This window comes from Dendrobium catenatum, unplaced genomic scaffold (genome assembly GCF_001605985.2).
Source record: "Dendrobium catenatum unplaced genomic scaffold, ASM160598v2 fragScaff_scaffold_390, whole genome shotgun sequence".
NCBI lineage: Eukaryota > Viridiplantae > Streptophyta > Magnoliopsida > Asparagales > Orchidaceae > Dendrobium > Dendrobium catenatum.
This window is the reverse complement of record NW_021318852.1, coordinates 8,882,223-8,909,440: the sequence shown is the minus strand read 5'-3', so window position 1 is coordinate 8,909,440 and position 27,218 is coordinate 8,882,223. Positions and strand designations below refer to the sequence as shown.

The following is a 27,218-nucleotide window of genomic DNA, read 5'->3' as shown; positions in this document are numbered from 1 at the left end:
CCCCCCCCCCCCCTAGAAGGTGAGCATATGATCACAAATGGTTAACTTGTTGCATAAAGTATGAAAATGATTGATAGAGAGTGGCTTGGTAAATATGTCATATGGCTGATCTTCAGAAGCAATATGATGAACATTAATTTTGTCTTTCTTGATGCAATCACGAATGAAGTGAAAATCAACATCAATATGTTTTGTACGGGCGTGAAATATCAGATTATTGGCAAGTGCAATAGCTGAACTATTATCACAAAAGAGAGGGGTGGGTTAAGAAATAGAAACATGAAAATCTTGTAAAAGCTGGCGTAACCAAATAACTTATGTGGCTGCTAGAGCAAGTGACATGTATTCAACTTCTGTAGAGGAGCAAACAATCGTGGTTTGCTCTTTAATACACCAAAAGATATTAGAGTATTACCAAGATAAGCACAATACCCTGTAATGGAATGTCTAGTGTCAGAATCAGTTGCCCAATCTGAATCCGAATAAGCATGAAGATCAAGGGACGAAGCAGTGATTAGAAGTCCCATAGGAATAGTGCCACGAAGATATCGTAGAACTCTTTTAATAAGCTGAAAGTGTATGTCATAAGGCTTGTGCATTTGCTGACAAAGCATGTTGATTGCAAATGATAGATCAGGACGAGTAATTGTAAGATACTGAAGAGAGCTGATCAATTGTCGGTAATATTTAGGATTGGAATAGAGCTGAGACTTGTCCGTAACGGAGGGAATTTTAGTTGGAAGTGGAGATTGAATGGAATTGTGATCTTGCATACCTGATCGTTCTAAGATAGTTTCAGCATATGAGGCTTGGGACAGATGCAGCCCATGAGTTTAAGGATGAACCTGAATACCAAGAAACTGAGATATATCTCCAAGGTTTCGCATCTTAAACCGCAAATTTAGGGAATGCAGAAGTGAGGTGATAATGGAAGTGTCATTCCCAATAAGTAAGATATCGTCGACATAAATGAGAATGTATAGGTTGGAGCCGTCTTTATGGTAAATAAATAAGGATGGATATGCGGAGCTGTTTGTGAAACCAAATTCAATTAAAATTTTTGTAAATGTAGCAAACAATTGCTGCGGAGCTTGTTTGAGACCATACAAGGCCTTCTTCAACAAACATACATGATCCAGAAAATTGAGTATCTTTAAATCCTGGAGGTTGCATCATATAGACTATTTCATTTAGCGGCCCATGAAGAAAGGCATTAGAAATAGCTAGTTGTAGTATATTCCATTTGCGTGTAGTAGCAATGGAAAATAAGATGCGAATTGTTGGAAATTTGGCCACAGGGCTGAAGGTATCAAACAATCTAGACCAAACTCTTGGTTAAAGCCTTGAGCAACAACTATTCTTGCTTTGTAGTGTGCAATGGAACCATCAGAATTAAATTTGGTTAGAAATATCCACTTGCAGCTGAGTATATTATGATCTGGGGAAAATGAAACTAGCTAGTGTCCAGGTGCCTTGAATCTATAAAGCATCAAACTCCACTTACATTGCTTTTCTCCAGACATCATGTTTAACAGCTTGAGAGTACGACGTCAAATTTATAGGAATAACAGAGTGTTGTAAATCAAAAAATTTCTTCGGTTGTATATGTCATGTTTTTAGGCGGGTTACCATGGGATGCTTATTCTGGACAGACAACGGTAGAGAATTTTGTGGTGTGGAGTTTGAGACGGAATGCGATGAATATGTCACAAGGTTGAGAAGTGGGGAAGCTGGAGAGGAGACCATAGTTGGAGAGATATTTGATGTAGGTGTAGTAGAAGTGTTAGTCACAGAAGTAAGGGAAGGTGGTATAAGGAGGGATGGGGGTAATACTGCAGTTTGTGGATGGGACACTTGTTTAGTGGTCATGTTTTGATAGGGAAATATGGATTCAAAAAATTTAACATATCGAGACAGTTGAATGCGTCTAGTAGTGGAATTAAAAAATTTGTATCCTTTTGTACTTTTGCCATAGCCGAGGAAAATACAAGGTTGAGCTCTTGGCTGAAATTTGTGGTGCAGTCTAGGAGGAAGCCATTTATAGCAAAGACAACCAAACACTTTGAATTGTGAATAATCAGGTAATTGATGGTATAATAATTCATAAGGGGATAGGTTTTTAGTCTATTTTGAAGGAAGTCTATTAATAGTGTAAGTAGCTATTAACAAGGCTTCATGCTAGAAATAATATGGTAAGGTTGCTTGAAACATAAGGGCTCAAAGAGTTTCAAGAAGATGCTCGTGCTTACACTCAACAACTTCATTTTATTGAGGAGTATAAGGCATGTTACTTGATGAATAATTCCACATTGTTATAGAAAATTTTGAACTGTGTTATTGATGTATTCACCACCACCATTGATCTTAAGTATTTAATAGATTTTTGGAAAAGATTTTCCACCATTGATTTAAAGTGCACAAAGGTTGCAAAAGTTTCAGATTTGTTGTGGAGAGGATAAACCCAACTAAAATGAGTATAATCATCAACAAAGAGCAAGTAATATTTATAACCATGTAAAAACATGAAGGGAGACGGTCCCCAGACATCAGTATGGATTAATTCTAAACACATAGTTATTTTTGAGTAGATAAACTAAACGACAAACGATGAGATTTAGCTCGCACGTAGGCAGAGCAGTGAAAACTAGAACAAGATATCTTGCTTATTGGAACAACAGAAGATAACATTTGCTGAGTTGATATAGAGGGATAACCCAACGCTGATGCTAGTGTGTAGCAGTAACAATGGCGGAATGAAGTGCAAATTTGGACCTGGAAGATGGAGAAGACAAACTGGAAGATAGTTTAATGGGGTAGAGAATGTGATGACTAGGACCTTGGAGGAGAGTCTGGTTAGTCCGAGAATCCTTTATAAGGAAACCATTAGCATCAAACAAAATGGAGCAAGAATTATCATTTATAAGTTTGTTAACATATAATAGATTATGAGAGAGGTGAGGAACATGTAAGAAACGACAAAGTTTGAGCTTAAGCGAGGGAGTGGGTAGAATGCCTTGACGTCAAGAATTAGCAATCGGTAAGAGTTTTCCATTTCCAACTTGCACCTGAGAAGAGTCAGTGTAAGATTGAGGGGAGTGAAGCTGGTGCAGATTTGATGTTAAGTGGGATGTGGTTCTAGAGTCCAGAAACCAGTCCTCAGTTTGTGGCGAGCCAGCTGCAATGTAGGTTTGCTGATGAGGCTGAACAGTGAGATCAGTGCGGTACCAGCACTGGTAAGCTGAGTGCCCTATTTTAGAGCAAATTTGACATTGTATAGAGGATCGTGGATAACAACCGCCTCGGTTGTACTGAGTTGATGCGCGACCACCACGAGGCTGTGTAGAAGAGGATCGACCACGAGTAAAAGTGGATGAGGGCTAACAGCCACGAGAACGACCATGAACAATAGAAGAAGCAAAAGCAGTTTCATTGGACAACGACATAGAGTCTGCGGCCATTTCTGATAGAACATTGAGCTCCTCACTGATGAGGAGGGAATAAAAGTCATCAAGATTGATGGGTTGCATTTGTGTGCATATAGCAGTTTTTAAAGGCATTATAAGCCTATGGAAACCCATTTAATGTGTAAAGAAGTATATCTTCGGAGTCGATGGTTGATCCTACTACAGTAATGGCGTCGACTTTCTGCTTAATCTCGGACAGATATTGTACCATCGATTTTTTGCCCTTTTGCACATGATGAAGTTCACTCTTCAGTTGAAGTTGCTGAGAACGATTTCTAGATTGAAATCTACGTTCAATGGTTTTCTAGATATCATGACTGGATTCTAAATTAAGAACATATGATAATAGTGATTGAGAAATGGTGGAGTACAAAGATGCTGCTAGATTTTGATCAACTAACATTCAAGTTTGATACGAAGGATTTATGTTAATAGTTCCATCTGCCTTTAGGATTTGTTTTTGTTGTTTGATGTTAGTGCCATTCAAAAAACCATCAAACCCGTTGGCCGAGAACAGCTTTAGTATTTGTGATTTTCAGATATGATGATTTTCTGCGGTAAGCTGTGTGTTGATCACCGTTTTGACATTGTTCATGAGAAAATTGAGCTGCGAAGGGATCTCTGTATCATTCATCATGCTGGAAGCATTGGGAGCAAAAGATAGCGAGGAAGTTGATGAGTCCATTTACAACAATGTCTCTGATACCTTGAAGAAGTCTTGATTGGACAACTAGCACTGGAGACCTGCACAAAGGATTAGAAGAAACTAGAAATGCAAGAAGCAGAAGAGATTGTCATTGTAAACTATCACTCAATATTATGAAACCTTAGCTACAGTGTAACGTTTAAATATAAGGAAGATGATAGAGTTAGTTTGAGATCAACAACTGAGCTTCCCTATGCCACAGATCAGCAACAATTTAGATGTGCTAGCTCAAACGGTAATGCTTATTATACAGAGAACATGGATAAGAGAGCTGACGAATCAGATAAACAAAATTTACTTATCAATGTTGTCATATCCTTTATTAGTATCAAAACTAATGGTTTGTAAAGGCTGTGACACTTAAGTGTCTTCGTCTTTTTTTTATTGTAGTTGTGGAAGGTTCAAGAGAGGTGTATCCCTTTAAATTTGCTTGAAGCCATGATGAAATTTTAGCCATACACAAGTTTCATGATTAATTATCATGGACTTTGATCATCGTTTGACTCACCATGCCTTTCTACAAAGGGTCTCTCCAGTCCAACATGCTCTCGAAGTGTTCCTTAAAGGAAAACCTTGTTGGGAATAAAACCGTGTAATAAAAAAAAGTGGCAAAAAGAACACCAGGATAGAAAACCTAAAATCAGGAAGAAAATCACGAAGCCACACCACATAAAAAAATCTATTATGAAAACATGAGAAATTGTGCATATCTGCTTAGTTTTGTATAGAATTTGATTGTGTAGATAAATCGAGTTGTATTTTTGTGTCGGACCTCAATTTCACTGATCAAGCTCATCGGGGGGTTGTAAGGGGTCCTCCCTCTGCTTGTGTACGGGTGTTTTGCTACTTAAATTCTTTTCCGTACAATAGTTTAGAGTCGTGGCACTGTGTACCTGAGCATTACAATGTTGTATAGTTTGCTTGAAGACAGACAAAGAGCAGAGGGTTGTGGCAGTCCAAACCTTAGCGTTGCTAGGGAGCACTATGATGCTCCAGACCCCCGCGCTGCAGTGCTGTCAGGTAGACTAGAGACATAGAGTGAAGCGTGGCGGCACTACGAGGCAAGCTAACCATTTTTCTTTCTCGTTTTTCATGAACGGTTGTGTTTCTTGGTGGTTTTATTGAATCTCTTTGTTAGTTCTCGCAAGAAAACCGTTCAAGTGAGAAGAGAGACAAGAAAAGAGTGAGAGAGAAGGGAGATTTGTATTATTTCTCATAAATTTTCACAGTGAATTTCTTGGTGTGTTGTGGCTCTGTGGTTTTTCCTCAGTTTTGAACAATTTTCACGTTAGATCTTGATGTTCTTTCTTTCTGCTATCATTTTTTATTTCTTGTTTGTTTCACTGCGTGGTTTTAGTTCCCTAGTAGATCTTTCTTCTCACAAACTCTCTTTGTCTCTCTTAACTTCTCAAATTGTTCTATACTTAGAACAAATAAAGACACATTACAAAACACCTAAAGACCCAACCCTTCAAGTAAAATAAGTAAAACTGCTCATCTTGACTCGCAGTGCAACGATACTATATTTGCAGTGCCTCGGTGCTAACTTATTTGTCTCGCATGGTGCTATGAACAAAAGCATTGCGGTGTTGGAACTACACTCTACAGTGTTGTGCTCTTTTTCTCAGAGGGGTTCCACAATGCTTTGGCACTATAAAGACAAAAAAAAATCAAGGGGGATTCACCCACAAACCCCCAAGCAAAGGGTGTGCTGCTCCCCTGCACACCCCAATGAGCTTTTCGCTAAACTTGACTAATGAAATGAAGATCCGAGTCAACTGACACAATTAAATTCCACACATAACTAACAAACCTTCTGCCTTATTGGGATAGCTCACAAGCATTTGTTCCCAAGGCCATTTCTCACTCAGGAAAGATCGTTTTCCACTCCAGCTGTCTACTTAGGGCTTATTATCTTCTCGGACAGACCTCCAGAACTTAATTCAATGTCATTAAGTGCAGAATAACATCGAATTAATAATCACATTAATTATCAAGCTTAGGGACAAAAGTTAAAGCTATACAAAGTTGCACATCTATGCACACATGCTTCTAATGCTCTCATAGGTGGTTATTAAGTTCTTTGAGATCGGGGGGCTAAAGTTATAGCTTTTCTTTTGATTTCCTCTCTAACTGATTGAAGTCCATGCTCATATTTATTTATTTATTCTTCTTCTCATATATTATTATATTTCTCCTCTACACTTTCTCTTCTTGTGTCTAGTTTCTCTTTGATGTATCTTCCTCCTCCTCTTCTCTAGGAAGCTCATTACAAGTTTAGTGGCATATCAGGTGTACTCAAATTCACTTAAATAATGCAGGATCTAAAAATGGACATAGGACTTCTGATCGAGCTGCTATAAATCTTCGCCATGTTTTGATGTGCTCCTCATTTCTGTCTCCCCGTAGAGTAATCATAAAGTAGTAAGTTTTTTTTTTTTTGGAACATTTAGGTCAATTAAGACAAACACACACATCACATATGCAATACTCGAATACAAACATCTTGATTAATAGTCAAAGCTCCAACCAACAGATCAAGATGAGCTACAACGTAAGAAGTTTCTAATATGTTCTCTCATTCAATCACTTTGAAGCATGTAGTCTCTCTAGTCCTCTTGAGAGAATGAGTTTCTATTGCTCAGGAGAAATTCATACAAGGTTATGAGTCTAGCTACGCACACTTGCTATCAACACTCACAGATATATATGAAGTTTTATGAGGTTGGTAGCTTGATTTCAAGTTACTTCAAGCTCTTCAAAGTTCTTTGCTGTCCTCTCTGAGTTTTCTAAAGTCTGGTATTTCCATTACTATAGTATGTCCCCTCTGTTTTTTCTTCTTTAGTGTAATTTCTCTACATTGTATGTACCATTTTCTCCTCAAGAAGGCCCGCTTGAAGAACAACAATATGTTAGCTGTACTTGAATTTATTTAGATAGTGCACATTCCCTTTATATATAGCTCTGAAAGCTGTGTATGTTTGTTAATCAAAACGCTATAGATCTCTACCATCTCTTTGGATTCATGCATGTTATATCTCCTCATAGAATAAACATACTTTAGTACTTTTCCAATCTTTTCTCTCACCGAAACTCGAAGAGGGGTTCTCTCTCTCTCTCTTCATGGGAGAATGAGTTCCTAATTATTTACAAGCGAGCCTCCTATGATGCCTCCATGTGATTTGAGTCATACTCTTAGGCTTCGTTTGAGACAGCTTTTGTTTTGCTTCATAAAACAATTTTTTAATAAAAATTTTTCTAAAAAAAATTAACTCAAGAAAACTGTTTTAGAAATCAATAAAAAAGCTTTCTCAAACGAAGCCCCAGTACATTATAAAAACTTTCATTTGAGATGAGATGATAGCAGAAATGGAGAGTATTTATGCGAGGGGAAGGACAAACATGATTTGGGTTGTCTTACTCTTGCATTATTCATTTATGAAATTTTCTCTTACTCCATGAACGGTTTGTTTCTAACTGTGCATCTTTTCCTTTTATCAAATGAACATCAATTCTAACTTCACCATTTTGTTTTCTTCAGATTCCACTATAAGCAAGTACTATCAGTGAAAACTAAAGTGAATGAACTCCATTTATAAAGAAAAACAGAAGTTTTATTTCCAAGAAGCTTGAAGAAGCTGATCAAGGAGCTCCTGCTCATCATCCAGCCATGAATAAGAGCCCAATAGCTTCTGCAACCAGAGCTTCTGATCTCATCAACGCCAAGCTAGCAGAGCACCAGATAATTGGATCCAATCTCTGCCCAACCTGCAATTACAAGATTGATCAGAAGCATGTAAGCATTTAATCAACAACTCCAAAAACAAAAAAAATTATCTAAGTTAAACGTGATTGAATTGTTTTTTATGATACTAGGATTGGATTGGGCTACCTGCAGGAGTTAAATTTGATCCAACTGACCAAGAGCTCATTGAGCACCTGGAGGCAAAGGTTTCCACACATGGATTGGGTTCTCATCCTCTTATAGATGAGTTCATACTAACAATTGATGGAGAAGATGGAATTTGTTACACTCATCCTGAGAAGCTCCCAGGTATAAACATTTGCAAAGGTTTTCACACGGATTTGAGGCAGATTTGAGAGAAATCCAGCCAAACGGCCTAAAATGCAAAACCAAATCTCACAGCAAATGAAAGCCGTAGTAGATAAAAAATTCTGCCTTTCCCGGATTTCCGAAATCCTGTTTTTGCCGGATTTACGAAATCCATTGGCTCAAGAGGAGAGTTCGCTCGTTAAATCCACTCAATAGCCAAACAGACAGCGGATTTAATAAGATTTATCATGAATGTTACCAAATGGTTTTCGGGATTCAGCCCCTCGGGATTTCTAAAATCCGGATTTAGAGGATTTAAGAAATCATACTTAAATCAAATCCTGAGTGCTACCAAACAGCCCTTTTAACTCCACAGTATTTTCTTCTTTTTCAGGATTGGCAAAGGATGGAGTAAGCAAGCACTTCTTCCACCGGCCATCAAAGGCATACACAACGGGGACGAGGAAGCGGCGGAAGATACAGACGACAGAGGTGAATAATGAGCAAGGAGAGACTCGGTGGCACAAAACGGGGAAGACGAAGCCTGTAATTGTGAAGGGAGAGCCGAAGGGTTGCAAGAAAATATTGGTTCTATATGCCAACTTTGGCAAGTGCAGGAAGCCAGAGAAGACCAACTGGGTGATGCATCAGTATCACTTGGGAGAAATGGAAGATGAGAAGGAAGGAGAGTTGGTGGTTTCTAAGATATTCTATCAGACACAGCAAAGGCAGTTTAGTGCAAGTGAAACCGGGAGTTGATCACATGTGATATAATTTCAAATAAGTATTTACTTTAGGCTTTATATCTTATTAATTATATATATTAGTTATTTGGTATATATATTTTGCCTAATATTAAAGGCTGGCGGTTTTCTGCTGTTTTTTATAAAGCAGTTTTAGTAACATAAAATTTTAAATTTTTGTACTCAAAAGCCTATTTTTTAATTGCAATTGAAAAATTGCCTTGTCCCAAACGAAGCCTAAATGCGCATGGCAACTTAAATCTTTTGTTCCTAGTTTTTTACTGCTTCTCTATATCTCTACTCTCATTTAGTAAATTTTCCATAGTTAGGTTGTATATTTAAGGATTTTTATGTTCGAAGTAGATGATCTCGTCTTCTAATATAATGGTGGTAGAAAAGAATCCCTTACATTCGTTAGCAAGCTCTTAGTTTTTGACTTTTTCTTGATTTCCACACTGATATAATTGTCTGTTTTTTTCTTGAGAGGTGGTTTGTAATTGAAATCTTCTTTAGCTTATTTACCCTTTTCAAACTTTAAGGTTCCTCGTTGACTGCGTTGTTTATAATATGTTATAGTAGCATCAACGAGGAGAAGGAATCAAGAAAACTGGCAACCACCCGAAAGCAGAAGTAGCAACGAAGAATTTGAATGTGTTGCTATGGAAAGAGAGATGAATTATCAAGTAAATGCCACTATGATTTTGAATCACCTTACATTTTAATTAAGTTGAGTTAATCTATATTTGTTTTAGTTAAAATAATTTAAAAATATTATATTTATTTTATATTATGTGGTATTGTTAATTTGAATTATTATGTTTGTTTATTAATTAAAAAGGTTATTTTATAATAACACTTAAATGATTAACTAATTATTTAGTAAATTGTATGTATGATTAAAATTAATTAATTAATCTCTTGTTTGCCAAACAGCCCTTAATTTACTCAAATTTTAAATTAAATTAAGGCCCCCTATCTCGTGTTGATTTCGGTTTATTTAGTTGTCGGAGTTTACGCGGAAACGGACCGATTTTTGATTATGGCCGTACCTTAGAGGTGCTAAGCGCTCTTATATAGATTCTTTTTGGGCCTTCTGCGAAAAAGGAACTGTTGGTCTTAGGGCTGTTTGTAGACTGGATTATTCCGCTGATTTTAAGTTCGGATTTACGCTAAAGGTCCTTAGCCAAACGGTTTGTTGTGCGCTCGTTATAATTCGCGGATTTGTAGGGTTACAGCTTAATCCTCGGATTTACTTAAATCATTGCTGTTGGGTGTTTTTTCGGATTTATTACGGGTTATTTTAGCCGATTTTAAAGCGCGCGAAAGGGGATAGTTAGCTTTGTTCACAGCCGAGTCGAGGTCCCGTTCTTGGTTTCCGATTTACAATAATTTGTCTTGAAATTTCCTTGATTCCGGATCGGGAAGGGATGACGTTTGAAGGACGAGTTGAACAGTCTCGAAGGAAACAATGAAGTCCTACAGCTTCATTGTGCAATTGCTCTACTCCAACTCGCTTGCGTAAGCAACGAAGCCTATCAGCAACACTCTAAGCTTTGTTGTTTTGTTAGCATATTTGTTTGCTTTCTCCGTTTTCTAGAATGGTTGTAAATTTTTTTGTTTTTTTTTGTTTTTGTGGTGTTTTGTTGTTCGTCAATATCCGTTCCCAATAACTCATTTTTCTCATTTTTCTCTGCAGTTTTGATAATGCTTTTTTTTAATGTGCTTCTCTGTTAGATAATACTCTTATTTTTCTGATTACTAATGGTTTTTTAAAAACTGTTTGTTTGCAAAGTACAAAAAATAACAAACAAGCTTAAACGTTCGATTTGGGACAGGCTTTTTTTATTGGCGTTTTTATTATTTTAGTAAAATAAACTTTATTTTGTACTAAATTTGTTTTAACACATAAAAAATGCTCGTCTCCAAATGACCTAAAGAGAAGATGATTTAGGGCAAACCTAGACGCCTCTAAGTTATTATTGATTAACTTAATTAATATATTTTAAAATATTATTAAATAAGTAAAATAATTAAATAATTAATTTTATAATTAGTGCATAAATTTATTATCTAATTTAACTTAATTATACAATTAATAATTAAATATTAATAGAATTAACTTAATTAATATAACTTAATATGTATGTATTATTAAATATTTAATTAATAGTGTAAATAATAATTAATGAGTAATTTGTACTTAATATGTTATTAAATTTATAACACATTAATTGTTGTTGGATTTCTACCAATTGTCAGACTTTCACCAAACATCTATCTGATGTTGGATTTCTGTCCATTGATGGACTTATACCAGACGCAGTTCTTTCGACCTCCGTCGCCTGCCGACTACGGTCCTTCAGACTAATGTCGCCCGCCGACTACAGTCCTTCTGACCTCCGTCGCCTGCCGACTACGATCTTTCCGACTTCCGTCGCACGCCAACTACAGTCATTCAGACCAAACAAGCACATCAATAGTGATGATTTATATTCTCATCATGTAATGTACTTTATAAGATGTATATCAAGCTAAGGCCTTCCCCTGAGGAAGGACCTCATTTGTCATCAACTACAATACTAGTGGATTCATTTATAATGGGCAAGTCCCCGTGGTTTTCCCCCTTTTTTAGAGGTTTTCCACGTAAAAATCTTGGTGTCTCATAAATAGTCTCTTAAATACTACACACCCTCTCTCTTATATGATTGCATGCCGGATTTTCGTACAACGCTAAGACTTTAAACTTTATATTTCTCTACCGCTGCGAATATTCCTGGACGTAACAATTATATTTTTATTAAATAAGTAAAACTTGTAATTTTCTTTGTTTTCTACGTATGTTCATTAATTTCATGATTTTTTTTTCCTGAAAAAACAAGGATCTGGTAAAGATTTGTCTAAAAGGAGGGAAAGCACTGATAAAGAAGAACGTGCTAAAAAGGTATTTTCTTGCTTCTCATGATTATTTTTGGGGGGACAATTGAGAGCTATTTTTTTTTTTTTGGGGAAATTTTGGGCAAAGCCCGTATATTAACTCAAAATAAAGTTACATAACAAAGCAAAATAAGAAAATTGGCTATAAAAAATAAGCCAAGCTACAATAGCTTCAAAAAGGAAAAAGCCTATGAAAATACACGTGTGTATACCCGAAAAAGCTCCAACCGAAGACCAAAAAAGACTCCCATGCCCGGATTACCTGGACTCAGGAATAGATAAATAGGAATAAGCAGATCGATCACATCCCTGGTTGCCCAAAGATGTCTTCAGACCGTCCGAGGATGAGTGGGGAGCTTCATCATTGTCCAGGAAGGCATATCTGCAATTTCACGAGGCAACAACGAAGCAACGGCAACTGGAAAAGAACTGCCTACATCCCGTCCAAGAAGTCTATAGCATATCCCCAGGTCATAATCCTCTCAGACAAAGCTCTTTTAATACATAGCTGTAAAGAAGTGTGGCATTGCAGCTTGTTCCCAAATATCCTATTATTCCTCTCTTTCCATATATAATAGATCACTGATGATACCGCCAATTTATAAAAGTTGAGCATCTCAGTATTATCATTGTATTTTCCATTCAACCAATCATAAACTTGCAAAATATTGGGTCTGAACAGGAAAATATCCATACCAGGAATAATGCTAGTCAATATGGAGAAAGAGTAAGAGCATTCAAAGTATAAATGATATACCGTTTCATCATGAGTGTGACAAAGACAGCAAGTGCTAGGAACAAACACATTCCTGATACGTAAAGCCTCCGCAGTTTTGAGACCGCCCATAATTGCAAGCCAAGCGTATACAGAGAATTTTAGAGCCTTTCTTTTGTGCCAAATCATTTTATACCAGCTACAATCAGATATATCAGAGTAAAATTCCTTCATAAAATTGTTATAATTGACTTTCTCCTTATCATACCAAAGCAAACAGGGACCATCCTCATCAAAAATATATATACTCCGCAAAACATCCCTCAAACCTGATGTAAGGGAATCAGGCAAAGTCCAACCAGAATTAGACATGATATTACAGAGTTGAATATCAGGAATTTGAGGCAAAGTAACGGATCCAAAAAATTCAGAAAGAGTGCAGTTTTGATACCAATGATCCCATTTTAAAGAAATGGGAGCAGCCTTTGTAATCTTAAATTTAAAGCAGTGTTTGGCCATGTTTGCCGTGAGGCAAATAGATTTCCACATCTTAGAAGCATCAGCCAGGGAAGCTTTCCAAGGCGATCTATATTTGTTCAGCAGCCATACAGACAATGGGGAAGTGCAGTTGTACATCCGAGAAATAACAGAGCAATTATAAGAAAATAGCATGGCAGGAATAAAGGAGATGCCCAGACCTCCTTTAGAAAAAGGCAAACAGACTTTATTCCAAGCTATCATATGCAGCTTTTTGTTTGAATTAACATCCCCAAAAAATAAAAACTTGGAGCTAGTTTTCTTGAGAAATTTGTGCACATATTTGGGTAAAATTGCACCCCTAATCCAATAAGCAATTGTATTTTGAATAGTAAACTTCAGATATTGTAGCCTACCAGCAAAGGAGAGAAGATTAGCTTTCCAACCGCTAAACTTCTTGTTCAAGCTATCTATTAACGGCAAATAGTCTTCAATTTTGAGTCTATGAAAAGAGAGGGGAATACCCAAATATGTGATTTTAGTAGCTATGTTATGAATGGATAAAGCCTGACAGATAGCATGTTGATTGTTCAAATTCTTTGGGAACATAATGGCAGTCTTGTCATAATTAACATGAAGACCGGAAGCTCTAGCAAAGTCATTCAGAATGGAAACCAACAAGTTACAGTTCTCAAGAGTGGCTTCTCCAAATATGAGGACATCATCAGCATAAAGCAGATGAGAGATGGAAAATTCATTAGAGCATATCCCCTTGAAACCTCTATCCTCAAGGAGATTGGAGAAAGCATCCATAGCTAAGCAAAATAGATAGGGACTAATGGGGCATCCCTGCCGAAGACCCGCAGCAGAGGGGAAGTAGCCCTCAAGAGCACCAGATAGTAAGACAGAGAAATTGACATCACAAATGCAAGCTTTGACCCAACTCACAAAGCGACTAGGAAAGTCTTTCTGAATAAGTCTAGTTATTAAAAATTCCCTGGAAACTGAGTCAAAAGCTTTCTTTATGTCCAATTTAGCACAAAAAAATTTTCCTTTGCCTTTTTTCCCTGAATGGTACAAAATATCAGAAGCAAGCAAGATATTGTCTGTGGATACTCTGGATTTAAGGAAGCCTGCTTGATTATCCTTAACAATAATGTTCATAACCGGTTTAAGTCTAACAGCAATGACTTTAGCAATAATTTTATAAACCACATTACACAGGCAATTGGTCTATAATCAGAAATATTGGCAGCATTAGAGTGTTTAGGAATGATAGCAAGTGCTTTAGCTTTAACACCATTAGGCATGTAACACTAAGTGAAAAAAGATTTTATAGCTCTACATACCACCGGCCCTATGATATGCCAACTAGACATATAAAAATAGAAATTATACCCGTCAGGTCCAGGAGAAGAATTGGAGGATCCCATAAAAACCGCAGCTTTAATTTCCTCATCCAGAACAGGGGAGCTAAGAGTCGCATGATAGCAGTCCGGAACAATAACACCGGTAGGAATAGCATCAGCAGCCATGTTATGGGAGGAATGAGGATTGTATAATGCTTGAAAATACTGAATAATTGTAGAGACAATCTCAGCTCTATTAGATGTAGAACTGCAAGAAAGAAGATTGAGAACAGACTTTTTGCCACCCATTCGACTCTTGATTTTAGCATACAAAAATTTAAGATCATCTTCCCCATATTTAAGCCAATTAATCTTGGCCCGCTGTATAATCCATGAAGCATGAAGCCTATTGAAGTTAACGAGCTCAGTGTTACAATATTTATATGCCATGTTAAGTTCTGCATTTCTGTGGTCATGTTGCATTTGTTCCAGCAAATAGCTTTGTTTTTTTAGAAGGTAATCAATGTGTCTAGAAACACTATTAGAAGAAGCCCAATATTCCTTTTTGATAGCACTCTTCAGCATCCTAAGTGAGATACAAAGATGAGAAAGTGGATTCCCAGAACATGGCCTAGTAAACACCTCTAAAAGTATAGACCAATAAGAGTCGATCTTGGTCCAATAATTTTTGAAGAGGAATCTGTGAAGAGCCTGCATAGCCTTCCCAGGATGTAAAATGATAGGACAGTGATCCGAGCAGGAAGGCCTTTGGATGGAGCAAAAAGAATCAGGATACGAGTTTCTCCAAATATCATTCACAAGCACTCTATCCAACTTAATGTGAATAGGGTTGTCTATCTGTTGATTATACCAAGTGAATTTACCACCTACAGAGTTAAGATCCTCCAACCCATTAAGGAAGATGAAATCATTAAAATCTTTCAGAGCAGGTTGAGAGAGAGAAGAGCCTCCTAGCTTTTCGTTTGCATATCTACAGCAATTGAAATCACCAATAATAGCCCAAGGTAAAATACCCTCGGGAGCAGCAAGAGAAAGAGAGTTCCATAAATCCTTGCGTTCAGACATACTGTTAGAGGCATATACAACAGATAATTGAAAGAGAGGTTGATTAGAAATAGAAATCATGCCAGAAATTAATTGAGAATTGATGACATTAGGGATAAAAGATAATTTGGAAGCATTCCACTTCACCCATATCCTCCCCGAAGCAGAGAGAGCAAAATTGTTGCAACTGGACTCATTAGTGAAAAGAGAGTGAGTATTTTCAAAGAACGGGTCCGTCAAAGATTGGAGTTAAATTCTGTTCTCCAAGATACAAACTAGGTCAAGTTTGAAGGATTGAATGAGACGCCGACAGCATAATACTTTATCGGGACGATTAAATCCCCTAATATTCCACACTGCCAATGGTGGAAAAGACATCATGAATTCTGCTTCGATAGGGTCTTTTTACCCTGCTTCCCTTTAGCAGGTTTTTTGGCTGTAGTAGTTTTGTTTTGCTGAGATGATTTTCCCAAATCTTTAAGGTTTTCCTCCTTATCCACCTTTTTAGAAATCAAATTCGCATTGTCAGCGGAGTCACCAGAGATAACCGAATTTTCCTTGACATCACCCTCTAAGTTTAAAACATCAAACTTATTAGGAGAAACAAAATCTTTCCCTGTGGACTTAGATTGAGTTTGAAGATTTGTGGATGAAGATGAAGCGGCAGCATTGGGGGAATTTAAGTTTGGAATACCCAGATTAAATGAAACCCCAGAGTCAGGAATGTCATTCCTAGGAGGCTTCCCAACAATCGCATCAGACCATTCCAGCATTTTTCCAGGAGGAGGGGGAGAGTGCGGCTGATAATGAAGGGGTTGACCTGTGACTGTAGACGGAATGATGTGAGTATTTGTGTTAACAAGAAGTTTAGGTAAGACAGGATCCTGAGAGTTAGTAGGAGGGCCAGGAGACTTCTCAACATGACTGGTTTTGGAGGAAGCTCGGAAACGTGGCTTCCTGCTAGCACTCCTACCCCTATTATTATGACTTTCAATACCTGCTTCCTTCCCATGTTCATTTGAAGCCATCACAGTATTTTTCGGGCATGAGTTAGAAAAGTGCATTAAAGACTTACAGTGTTGGCACGGAAAAGGGCGCCATTCGTATTGCACCCTCAAGCTAACCACTTCCCCATCCAGCGACACCTGAATCGCCTCCGGGTACGTAGCATGGCAGTCAACCAGAACATAAATCCGAGCGTAAGTAAGACGGGTTTTCTGCTCCGTCAAGCTGTCCGCCGCAACCGGAACTCCAATTTTGCTAGCGATTCTGGAAATCCCCTCCGAATTCCAGCATGCAAGAGGAAGATCGTGTATCTTCACCCATATTGGAACAGTAGCAAAATCTTCTCTTTTCGGTATAAATTTTGGATGCCATTTTTGGAGGACAAAAGGCTTCCCTAGAATGAACCAGACTCCCCTCGACCATACCGATTCGAAATCATCAGAGCAGGAGAAACGGAATAGAAAAAAACCGTCATTTAGAGATAAAAGCTGAACAGAACCTTTCAAGCTCCAGGTCTTTTTAACTGCGGCTAACAAGGCTTCATAGTAAGGTCGCCTCCCGATGGAGTAACCCACCACACAAAGCTTCCAATCTTCACTTCCAGAAGACAGCTTCTCCCCGGAGAAAGGGATGATGTCCGGTTCAGAAGGGAAATGAGAGAACTTGAGGGAATTTGGGGACGATTTTACCGGCTCAAAAACTTTATTCCAATTCTTAGAAATCGCGCAAACCTGAGCGCCAGGAGGAACAAGCCGAGGAAACTCTGACTCAGAGAGGGCAGCATCCATGTGAAGAGGAGAAGAAGTTCCCTCCGGCATCGCCGGAGGAAAAAAGGCGGATGTAAAGCAGAGGCAGGAGGCGGGGAAGAGCAGGAAGGAAAACAAACCCTCCCGTGTCTTCCTTTCTCCAAGCCAAACTACGCTGAGAAGGACTCCCTAAGCTCCTCTCCTCCTACGGTTTCAACCAGCCGAGAGCAACCAAAGCTCCTTCTCTCAGCCGAACTACCCTGAAAAGAACATTCTCAGTCTCACCCTAAAATTTGACTCATAAGTCAATAAAGTAATATACTGTCAAAAAGCACATATCCAACTCTCTATTAATGCCAAAAAAGTATAATCTACTCGAATCTCAAAGCCATAGCTGCTCATCAAAAGAAAAATTGAAAATCTCAATCTGAAATAATTTACTCAAATTCTTACCATCCACAGTTATCATTATAAAACCCCACGCCCTACCATCAACCTATTCTAGAATAAGGGCATCTCCAACCAAAAATCTCATTTTTCACTCCAAAATTCAGTGAAATCAAAAAATGTCATGATTCATCTCTAATGGAACGTCATTTTATCCCGTAAACCGTCGTTCTTTTCATTCGCGCCTTTTTCCCAAAGTTCGATAGAGATAAAAGAATGTCGCAGATGAACAGTGCGACGCCAATACAACGCAAATATTGGTGTCGCACTGTTCATCCGCGATCAAATGACATTAAAAATGACGTTTGATTGGAGCAAAGTAAAAACGACAAACAAATATTTATAGTTCGGTTGGAGATGCCCTAACCACACCAAAAAAATCTCATCGCCTTCAAAACCTTAGCAATAATTGAACGCTGGATTAAGATAAAATACAAAATTCCAAGATTTCCCGAAATACCCGCGTTTCACGTGACGAGAGGGAATACGTCTCCTTTCCCTTTTACGGATTCTTTCCTGAATCGAGACATTTTTACACCGAAGCGTATCCCGTGACGGGCGACTGCGTTATCTGTAGCTGCGGTTGTGGGTGGAGACGGTCACCGCTCGTCCTCCGGCTATTTGGCCGGTCGGCGAGTAGGCCTCGTCGAACCTCGTAAGTACGAGGCGGTGACGCGACCACTCATCTTTTAAAAGAGGGGCTATTTAGGTATTGCGCATTGTAGATCTCAGGGGATCATCTTGGAATTGGGGGTTTCCTGCAAAGAAAATCTAACGGCGGATGTTTAAAGGTTAAACCCCCCAGTTTTCTTTTATATATATGTGAACTATTAATTAAAAATTTATTTAAGAAAATGAGATGGTTCAAAATTTTACTTTACATTAGATGTAATTGAAATCAAGTTCATATCTAATTCAACAAATATAAAATATGTTTATGATTATTAAATTTATTTTAAGATTGTTGTGTCCTGGAATATTCGCGGCGGTAGAGAAATATCATATTTAACGTCTTAGCATTGTACGAAAATCCGGCACGCAATCAGATAAAGAGAGAGGGTCTAGCATTTATGAGACACCAAGATTTTTACGTGGAAAACCCCTGTAAAAGGGGGAAAAACCACGGGGCCTAGTCTAGTTTGAACGAATCCACAAGTATTTGCAGTCTATTACAAATGAGGCCCTTCCTTGGGAGAAGGCCTTAGCTTGATGTACATCTCATGGAGTACATTACTTGATGTAAATACAAAGAGCTACTATCGACGTATTCAATTTGTTAGAACGACTGCAGTCGGCGGGCAACGTAGGTCGGGAGGACCATAGTCAGCTGGCGACGAAGGACTGTAGTCGGCGGGCGACGTACACCAGGAGGACCGTAGTCGGTTGGCGACGGAGGTCGGAAGGACTGTAGTCCGACGACGAAGATCAGTAGGACAGCGTCAGGTAGAAGTCCAGCAATGGAAAGAAATGCATCTTCGCATAGACGTCCAACGAAGTCCGATAACCGGTAGAAGTCCGACGTCGGGTAGAAGTCCGACGTCTTTGGTGGCAGAGGAGAACTCCGACTTCACTTGGGCGGAGTTTCGGCGTCAGGAGGGAGATTGGAAGCATCTTTCAGCATCCCATTGGTACAAGTTGGGCAAAAAAAATTATTTCTGGTGTTTCTCCCGAATATCGGCAAGTTCCGACGTCTTCAGGCGGCAGCTTAAAGAGCTCCCGTGCGATGTCGAGGAGGTGAGTGACATCTCCTTTTCCGCCCGTGTCTCCTCTTCTTCTTCTCTCCATTAACTTGAGCCCCCTGGGTAGAATGGACTGTTTTTATAGTTTTCTGGAGTGGCATAGCCCGTAAATAGGCCGTGAGATCATGGGCGAATTGGAGTGTTTTGAAATGGGACGGCGATATTGAATCCTTTGAATTTGAACCATTCGTTGGGCATTTGAAGGCCTTAATGATGTCGGAAATTGCGGAGATTTTGGGCTCGTTTGGATTCGTGCTCGCCGAGCCGCTCGATCGAGTTAAGCTCGTATAAATCCGGAGACCGTTTAAGTAACCTAATTGCGGTTTGAACATTCCAATAGCGCTTCAGGTCCTTAATTCGACCCATTTTGGACTCGGATTGGGTCGAATTTGGTGTCGTTGGGTTCGTATTTCCGAGACGCTTAGTTTGATTATAAGTTTGCTGAAATCGGAGTTCAGGTGCTCCCGGATTTAATTTTTAAAGTTTCCGGATGGCTTTTTGCCTCGAGATTCGTGCCCGACCAAGCTAATTTTGTGATGTCATATCAAAGATAAATATAATATATGATAAATTAATAAAAAATTTATCATATTTATCTTAAAAACAAAATTAATAAATTTAAAACTTATCTTAATAAACAAATTTGATAATTATTTTAAATTATTATTTGTCTATTTTGATTTAATAAAATAGATAATTTTTATATAACAATTAGATTTTTTTTGCAAAAAAATAAATCATTTTTTAGTAAAAAAATTACTAATGCTCCCCTTCTCTCTCATGCCATTTCTATCTCCCACACATTTGGTCTTTTTTTCTCTCCCCCCCCTCTCTCTTCATCGAAAAATTATTAGGTGCGGAGTGTGCACAGTCCGCACAAATATGGGTACCTAGCGGTACTCAGCGGTACCCAACGGTACCGAGTGCCGGTACCTAGCGGGGAATAAGACTTGTGTGGACGGTTCTCCCCGTCCGCACTCTGCACCTAATAATCTCTCCTCTTCATCGGCTTTCTCTCTCACTTCAATTGAATGTGCCAATTCAAATGGTGCATTTATAATATTTTTTTTGCATATTCTATATGCAATATTTTGTTTGACAAATTTGTCCATTTCTAAATTTTTTGATAAACATGCTTCTCTAATTAATTTTGAAGATTCATCTACTCCTTTCTAAAATAAACCATAATTTAGCTTGGAATAAAAAATTTGTTATATATCCCTAGAAATAATGAACATATTTCTCCAATTATGCCTACTATGAGACATATGTACTTAAATTTCCCTTAAATATTTATGAAATATATATATATATATTTGGGAAATATGACATTTGTTGGCATGAATCTAAAGAAGCTCATTTTTCGTGAAATGAAATAGGAACATCTAAGCCGTTAAATTTTAATGGTAGGATTATAATTTCATTACTGTTTTATATGAAATCATGAATTACTTTAATTTTAATGCAAATCAAATTAAAGAGCTTTAAAATTCATTCTCATATATTTTATATCAAAATATTCTAATTTTTTTCATTCCCAGGTACTTACTAAATTTATGATTTTCTAAGAGCAGAAAACCATAAGATAAGTCTTACCATAGGAGAATAAGAAGAGAGAACGATAGTGAGCAAGCAGAAAAGTAGATTACTACTTTGTTCGAATTTATATGTTAGAGGTTGTAAATAGTAGCCATTTTAAACGGTTAATTAAGTAAGACTTCATTAAAAAAATTTCAATCAATCGAATAACAAAATTCAACCTATAGTACATATTTGATCTTTAAAAATATAAAAAAAATTAAAAAATATTCATGGCGGTATAGAGATAAATTTGACGTCTTAACTTTGTACGAAGATCCAGCACACAAACTGACAAAAGATTGAGGTTGACAACATTCATATCATCATATGAGACATCAAAGTTTTTTCGTGGAAACCCCTGAAAATGAGGAAAAACGAGAAGGCATTGCCTAGTTTAAATGAATTAACTAGTGTTTATAGTTAATTACAAATGAGCTCCTTTCTTGGGGGAAGACATTGGCTCGATGTAGCCAATATACATTATATTGAGTGCATTATATGGTGGGAGTTGGAAGAATCAATATTGACATGTTCGTTTAGTTGGTAGGACCATAGTTGGCGTGTGACGAAAGTTAGAAAGTCTGTCATAGGATGATGGTGGTCGGAAGGATTGTAGTCGGTAGGAAACGGAGGTTGGAAAAATCATAGTCGGGTGATAGTAGTCGGAAGGAACGCAGTCGGGTGATAGTGGTCGGAAGGACAGTTGTCAAAGGAGGACGGAGGTCGAAAAGATGGTAGTCGGTTGACAGTGGTCAGAAGGACCATAGTCGGCGGGCGATGGAGGTCCGAAAAACAATAGTAGGGTGTCAGTGGTCGGAAGGACTGTAGCCAGGTGACGATGGTCGAAAGGACTGCAGTCGCACGACGACATTCGAAGTAGACCAAAGTCAGCGGGCGATGGAGGATGGAGAAACTGTAGCTAGCAGGCGATGGAGGTCGTTAGGACTATAGTTAGCAATGGTGGTCGAAAGGACCATAGTTGTCGGGTGACTTAGGTTGGAAAGATCATAGTCGGGCGGCGGTGATTAGAAGGACTATAGCATGAGGGTGGCAGTGGTTAGAAAGACTGTTGTATGGCGATGGAGGTCGTAAGGATCGTAGCCGATGATGTTGGTCGGAGAGGCCATAGTTGGCAAATATCAATGGTTGGGCAGGAGATCGATAAAGTCTGATGACATTTGGTGGTCAGGTGGAAGTCCAGCGAAAGTCCGACAAATATATGTGGCTGTGCTTAAGTTTGACGACAAATGGGGGACAAGTGGAAGTCCTGTGACAGTCAGTGGTTGGGAGGAAGTCTAGTGAAAGTCCGGTGACATTCGGTGGCTGGATGTAAGTTCGGTTACAGTTGGTGGTCGTAAGGAAGTCCGACGATAGTTGATGTTTGGGAGGAAGTTCTACGACGGTCGATAGTCTGGCGGTGGTCGAGGAGTAGCTCGGTGGCAAAAGAGATATCATATTTATCTTTCTCTCCTCTCTTCTTCCCCTCCTCCCTATTCCTCCCTCTCTCAATAAAAAATGAGGGTTCTATTTATAATTTTTTTAGAGTGTCATGACCAATAAATAGCGAAAAAGATCAAAAGGGCGTTGGGAGTTATTTGAATGGACAGCCGATATTGATTTCCTTGATTATACACTGTTTATCGAGCATTTGTGTGTTTTAGTGATGTCAAAATTTGGCAATATTTGGCTCGTTGGATTTGTCTCGTTGAGCCGCTCGATTCGACTAAAAGCATGTCATATTTGGACTTCATCTCGTATTCCAATTTATGTTTTGAAGCTTTCGAACATGTTTCATGCCTCGATTTGGTCCCCTTTTGGACTATGATTGAATCAAATTTGGTGTCGTTAGGTTTGTCTCTTTGAGACATTCAATTCGTCTATAAGTTTGCTGAAATCGGAGTAAAGATATTCCCAAATTTAATTTTAAAAATTTCCAATATGAAATTGCCTCGAGATTTGTGCTCGATCAAGTATAACATGAAGCAATATCCCACGAACTACTTATTTAGAGCTCGATCAAGTTGTTGGGTTCTGTGGTGTCAACAAACATGATCAATATTAATCTCAATAAAATCAAATTTATTCTAACAAAGGGAATTATAGAAATAAATCCAAGAGATGCATAAGCTAATTGGTAAGCTTCGCTAGCTTATGTTATTCCGGCTATTAATCTAGGATGAAAAATAATCTATCATTCAAGTCTTGTTGGGAAATGAACTAATTTAGTTAAGATAATTATTTCAAGAATTATTTATAACTACTAAAGTAATATTTCACCAAATTATAGGTAGGTTTATATTCATTTGGAACAGCTTTTAGTTATGATACGTTATCATGAAATTATATTTTTTTTTAATACCCAAAAAACAACATTACAGATACAAAATCCTACCAAGCAGAAGAAAAAAACCAAAAAACTAGTGTAATACAAGCTAAAAGCTAAAAGCTAAAAACAGGCTCAGATCACAGTTGAAGCTTCCAGCGTCCAAGACGTCCCGCACGGACAATCCAGCAAGCAAATCAACACCCACGGTTGCCACTAGCAAAAATGACCGGGACGCGAGCCCCAACCACATATTGCCCTTAGCCTCGCGTAACAGCATATCGAAAATTCAAACAAAAAAATTCCAGCGGATAATAAGCATGACGAACAGCAAAAAAACAAGCCAAATCATCTTCTACGACGACCTCTCCCCCAAAATTTCCTCCGAGTGGCAATGGAAGAGCGATCCAGGGTAAAATCATTATCCGAGTCATACGATTCAAAATAAACTTCCTCCTGAGATGAATCAATTAACCAGTTATTCTGATTCCTAATCTCCTTGCCCGCAGACTTACCCACACAGTCAATCATCAGTTGTGTATCAACCTGAATAACTGGAATCTCAACAAAACTGTTGAGAATCGGTATACCATCCTTATTACCCAGAGACGGACAAACAACCTCAATCCCACTCTGATCCACAGCAACAGACACAAAACCATCAGCATAACCTTCCTCATTTTCAAGCAACATAACATTTCCATTAGTATTCACCTCACCCTGAATAGGCAAACCAGCAGAAATATCAACATTCACAGCAACATTATCATCCACCGACACTAACGAAATAACCAAGGAATCCAAAATCACTTCCTGTCGAACGCACCCATCCAGCACCTCGGGAACAAAAGGTAATGCATAAGGTGATAATAAAAATTCATCCGCAGCAACAATAACGCCATTACAATTATGCACACCCACTAAATCAACCAAATTACCAGTGGAAATTTCAACAACGGGAGAACATCCCACAGGTTCGATAGAGGGTAAAATCACCTCCACAGCCTCAGAATTTTCTTCGGTAACATTAACCATAGTTTCCTTAACACTCTTATCGCCATTCACACCACCTAAAGGAGCAGAGTTTTCTACATGAACATCAGCAGTAGGAAAACCGGTTAAAGCCACCGATTTACACTTACCAGAAAGATGACCTAAACTTTTACAAACACCACAAAATTGAGGAAACTCATCTAGAACAACCTCTTGAACATACCATAACGAATCCGAGCCCAACCACACTTGCTTAGGATAAGTTTTAGTAATATCTAATTCAACTAAAACTCGAGCATTCGAAGGACGAGAGCCAACCGACGTAGCTTCGTCAATTTTCAGAGGTTTGCCGAATAACTCCCCCAGGCCAATCAGGATTCTCGGAGAGAAGAAATGGGGACAAAGGTTAGGAATATCCAACGTCGGTGACCATTTCGTAAGTTTCATAAAACAGTTGACAACTTATCATGAAATTATCTTGATTGGGCACGAATCTCGATGCAAAACACAACCCGGAAACTTTAAAAATTAAAATCAAGAGCATTCAAACTCCGATTTCAGCGAGCTTATAGTCAGACTGAGCGTCTCGGAAATACGAACCCAACGACACCAAATTCGACCCAATCCGAGCCCAAATGGGTCCAAATCAAGGACTCGAAGCACCGTTGGAAGGTTCAAACCACAATTTCAGTTAACAAACGGTCTCCGATTTTAACAAGCTTATACTCGAATCGAGCGGCTCGACGAGACAAATCCAACGAGTTTAAGATCGCAGAATTCTGACATCATTAAGGCCTCCAAATGTCCAGCGAACGGTGCACGATCGAAGGGTTCAATATCGGCCGTCCATTCAAACCACTTCCTATTCGCCCCTGATCTCACGACTATTTACGAACATGCCACTCCAGAAAAACTATAAATAAAGCTCTCATTCTTCACAAGGGGGGGGGGGGGGTACAGTCTTTCTGACCTATGTGGCCCGCCGACTACGGTCCTCCTGACTTACATCGCCCGCCAACTACAGTCCGCCGACTACAGTCCTTCCGACCTCCGTCGCCAGCCGACTACGGTCCTCCTAACTTACGTTGCCCACCGACTACAAGCCTTCCGACCTCCGTCGCCCGCCGACTACAGTCCTCCCGACCAAACGAACATGTTAATAGTGATTCTTTGTATTCATATCATGTAATGTACTCTATAAAATGTACATCAAGCTAAGGCCTTCTCCCAAGGAAGGGCCTCATATGTAATCGACTGCAATACTAGTGGATTCATTCAAACTGGGCTAGGCCCCGTGATTTTTCCCCCTTTTCAAGGGTTTTCCATGTAAAATTCTTGGAGTCTCATAAATGCTAGACCCTCTCTCTTATCTGATTGCGTGCCGGATTTTCGTACAACGCTAAGACGATAAACTTTATATTTCTCTACCGCCGCGAATCTCCTGGACGCAACAAGTTACTATTTTCAATACTTTTAAGAAATTTATGTATTAAAAATAAAATGTAGAAAGCAAAAAGAAAATTATTCTAAATGAAGCTTTAGGCTTCGTTTGTGGCAGCTTCCTTATTATTTTGTAAAATTATTTTTTGTAATGAAAAGTTGCTTTAAAAAGTACTCAAAAAGCTGTCCCAAATGAAGCCTTGGGATGGATTTTTAATTTTTTCTTAAAGCAGCTTTTTAATACAAAAATTTTAAATTTTGTACTAGAAAGCTATTTTAAGAAGTAACAATAAAGTCGTCTCAAACAAAGCCTTAGTCTTAGGCTTCATTTGGGATGACTTTCTTATTGCTTTTTAAAGTAGATTTTAGCACAAAAGTTAAAATTAATGAAGCTTTAGTCTAACGCTTCATTTGGGATGACTTTCTTACTGCTTCTTGAAGTAGCTTTTTAGTACGAAAATTAAAGAACGAAAGCTGCTTTTAGAAGCAGTAAGAAAATAATCCCTAGAGAAGGCTTAGGCTTCGTTTGGGACGGCTTTCTTTCTGCTTCTTAAAGCAGCTTTCTAGTACAAAAAAATTTAATTTTGTACTAAAAAGCTGATTTAAGAAGCAGTAAGAAAGCCGTCCCAAACGAACCCTTAATCTAAAAAAGAACAAAATTATCATCCAATCTTAGTTTAGATTTGCATTCCTGGCACGTTCTCATTTATATCTCATTTGCTTAAATGTTTTTTTTGGGGGGGGAATTTGCTTAAATGTTAGTGTGGTGGTAGTTAGATGAATTATGCTTGTTATTTATGTTAAGTAGATATAATTGCTTATATTTTAATATTCATTTCTCTCAATTATTATTTTACACCTATTTATATCACCATTTGTTATGTATGTACTTGATTATCTTTAGTAGTTGTGGTTTAAATGCCATAACTTGTGCACTTAAGTGCTCATTTTCATTGTGCTTAATAGTTTGACTTAGGTTTCATTTGAGACATTTTTTTCCGCTTTCTAAACAGCTTTTTACTACAAAATTATTTGAACACAAAATTTTTATATTAAAAAGCTATTTTAGAAAGCAGTAATGAAGCTATCCCAAAAGAAACCTTAATCACATAGAGCACACCATAATTCACTTATAATGTCACATTTGTAGGTTAATTTAAACATAAATATATTTTTACATGTATATCATTTAGATTATAATTAAATTTTGTACACTAATTTATATTAATCATACATATTTTGGATACCAATTATATTATATTGTACAAATTTGTTTTGTGTGTATTTATGCTTCATTTGAAAAGCTTTATTATTACCTTCTAAAGTAATTTTTTAGTATATTTTATTTACTACAAATTTTAGTATTAAAAATCTGCTTTATAAAGCAATAAATAAACTGTTCCAAAAACATAGCTTTAGTTGGTTGATTAGTTGGTT

The 27,218-nt window shown here is 38.0% G+C and overlaps 2 protein-coding genes across 2 annotated transcripts; one reads left to right on the top strand and one right to left on the bottom strand.

The window, feature by feature from the left end:
- Nucleotides 1-7,840: 7,840 nt before the first annotated feature.
- Nucleotides 7,841-8,983, top strand: LOC110105825 (NAC domain-containing protein 75). Its single transcript, XM_020835475.2, has 3 exons — nt 7,841-7,966; nt 8,047-8,224; nt 8,619-8,983. The coding sequence occupies exons 1-3, from the start codon at nt 7,841-7,843 to the stop codon at nt 8,981-8,983; spliced, it is 669 nt and encodes a 222-aa protein (XP_020691134.1).
- Nucleotides 8,984-12,159: 3,176 nt separating this feature from the next.
- On the bottom strand, nt 12,160-15,528 carry LOC114579456. The gene is made up of 3 exons (XM_028694110.1): nt 14,443-15,528; nt 12,339-14,326; nt 12,160-12,283 (listed from the first exon to the last, which is right to left on the bottom strand). The coding sequence occupies exons 1-3, from the start codon at nt 15,526-15,528 to the stop codon at nt 12,160-12,162; spliced, it is 3,198 nt and encodes a 1,065-aa protein (XP_028549943.1).
- Between the last annotated feature and the right edge of the window lie 11,690 nt (nt 15,529-27,218).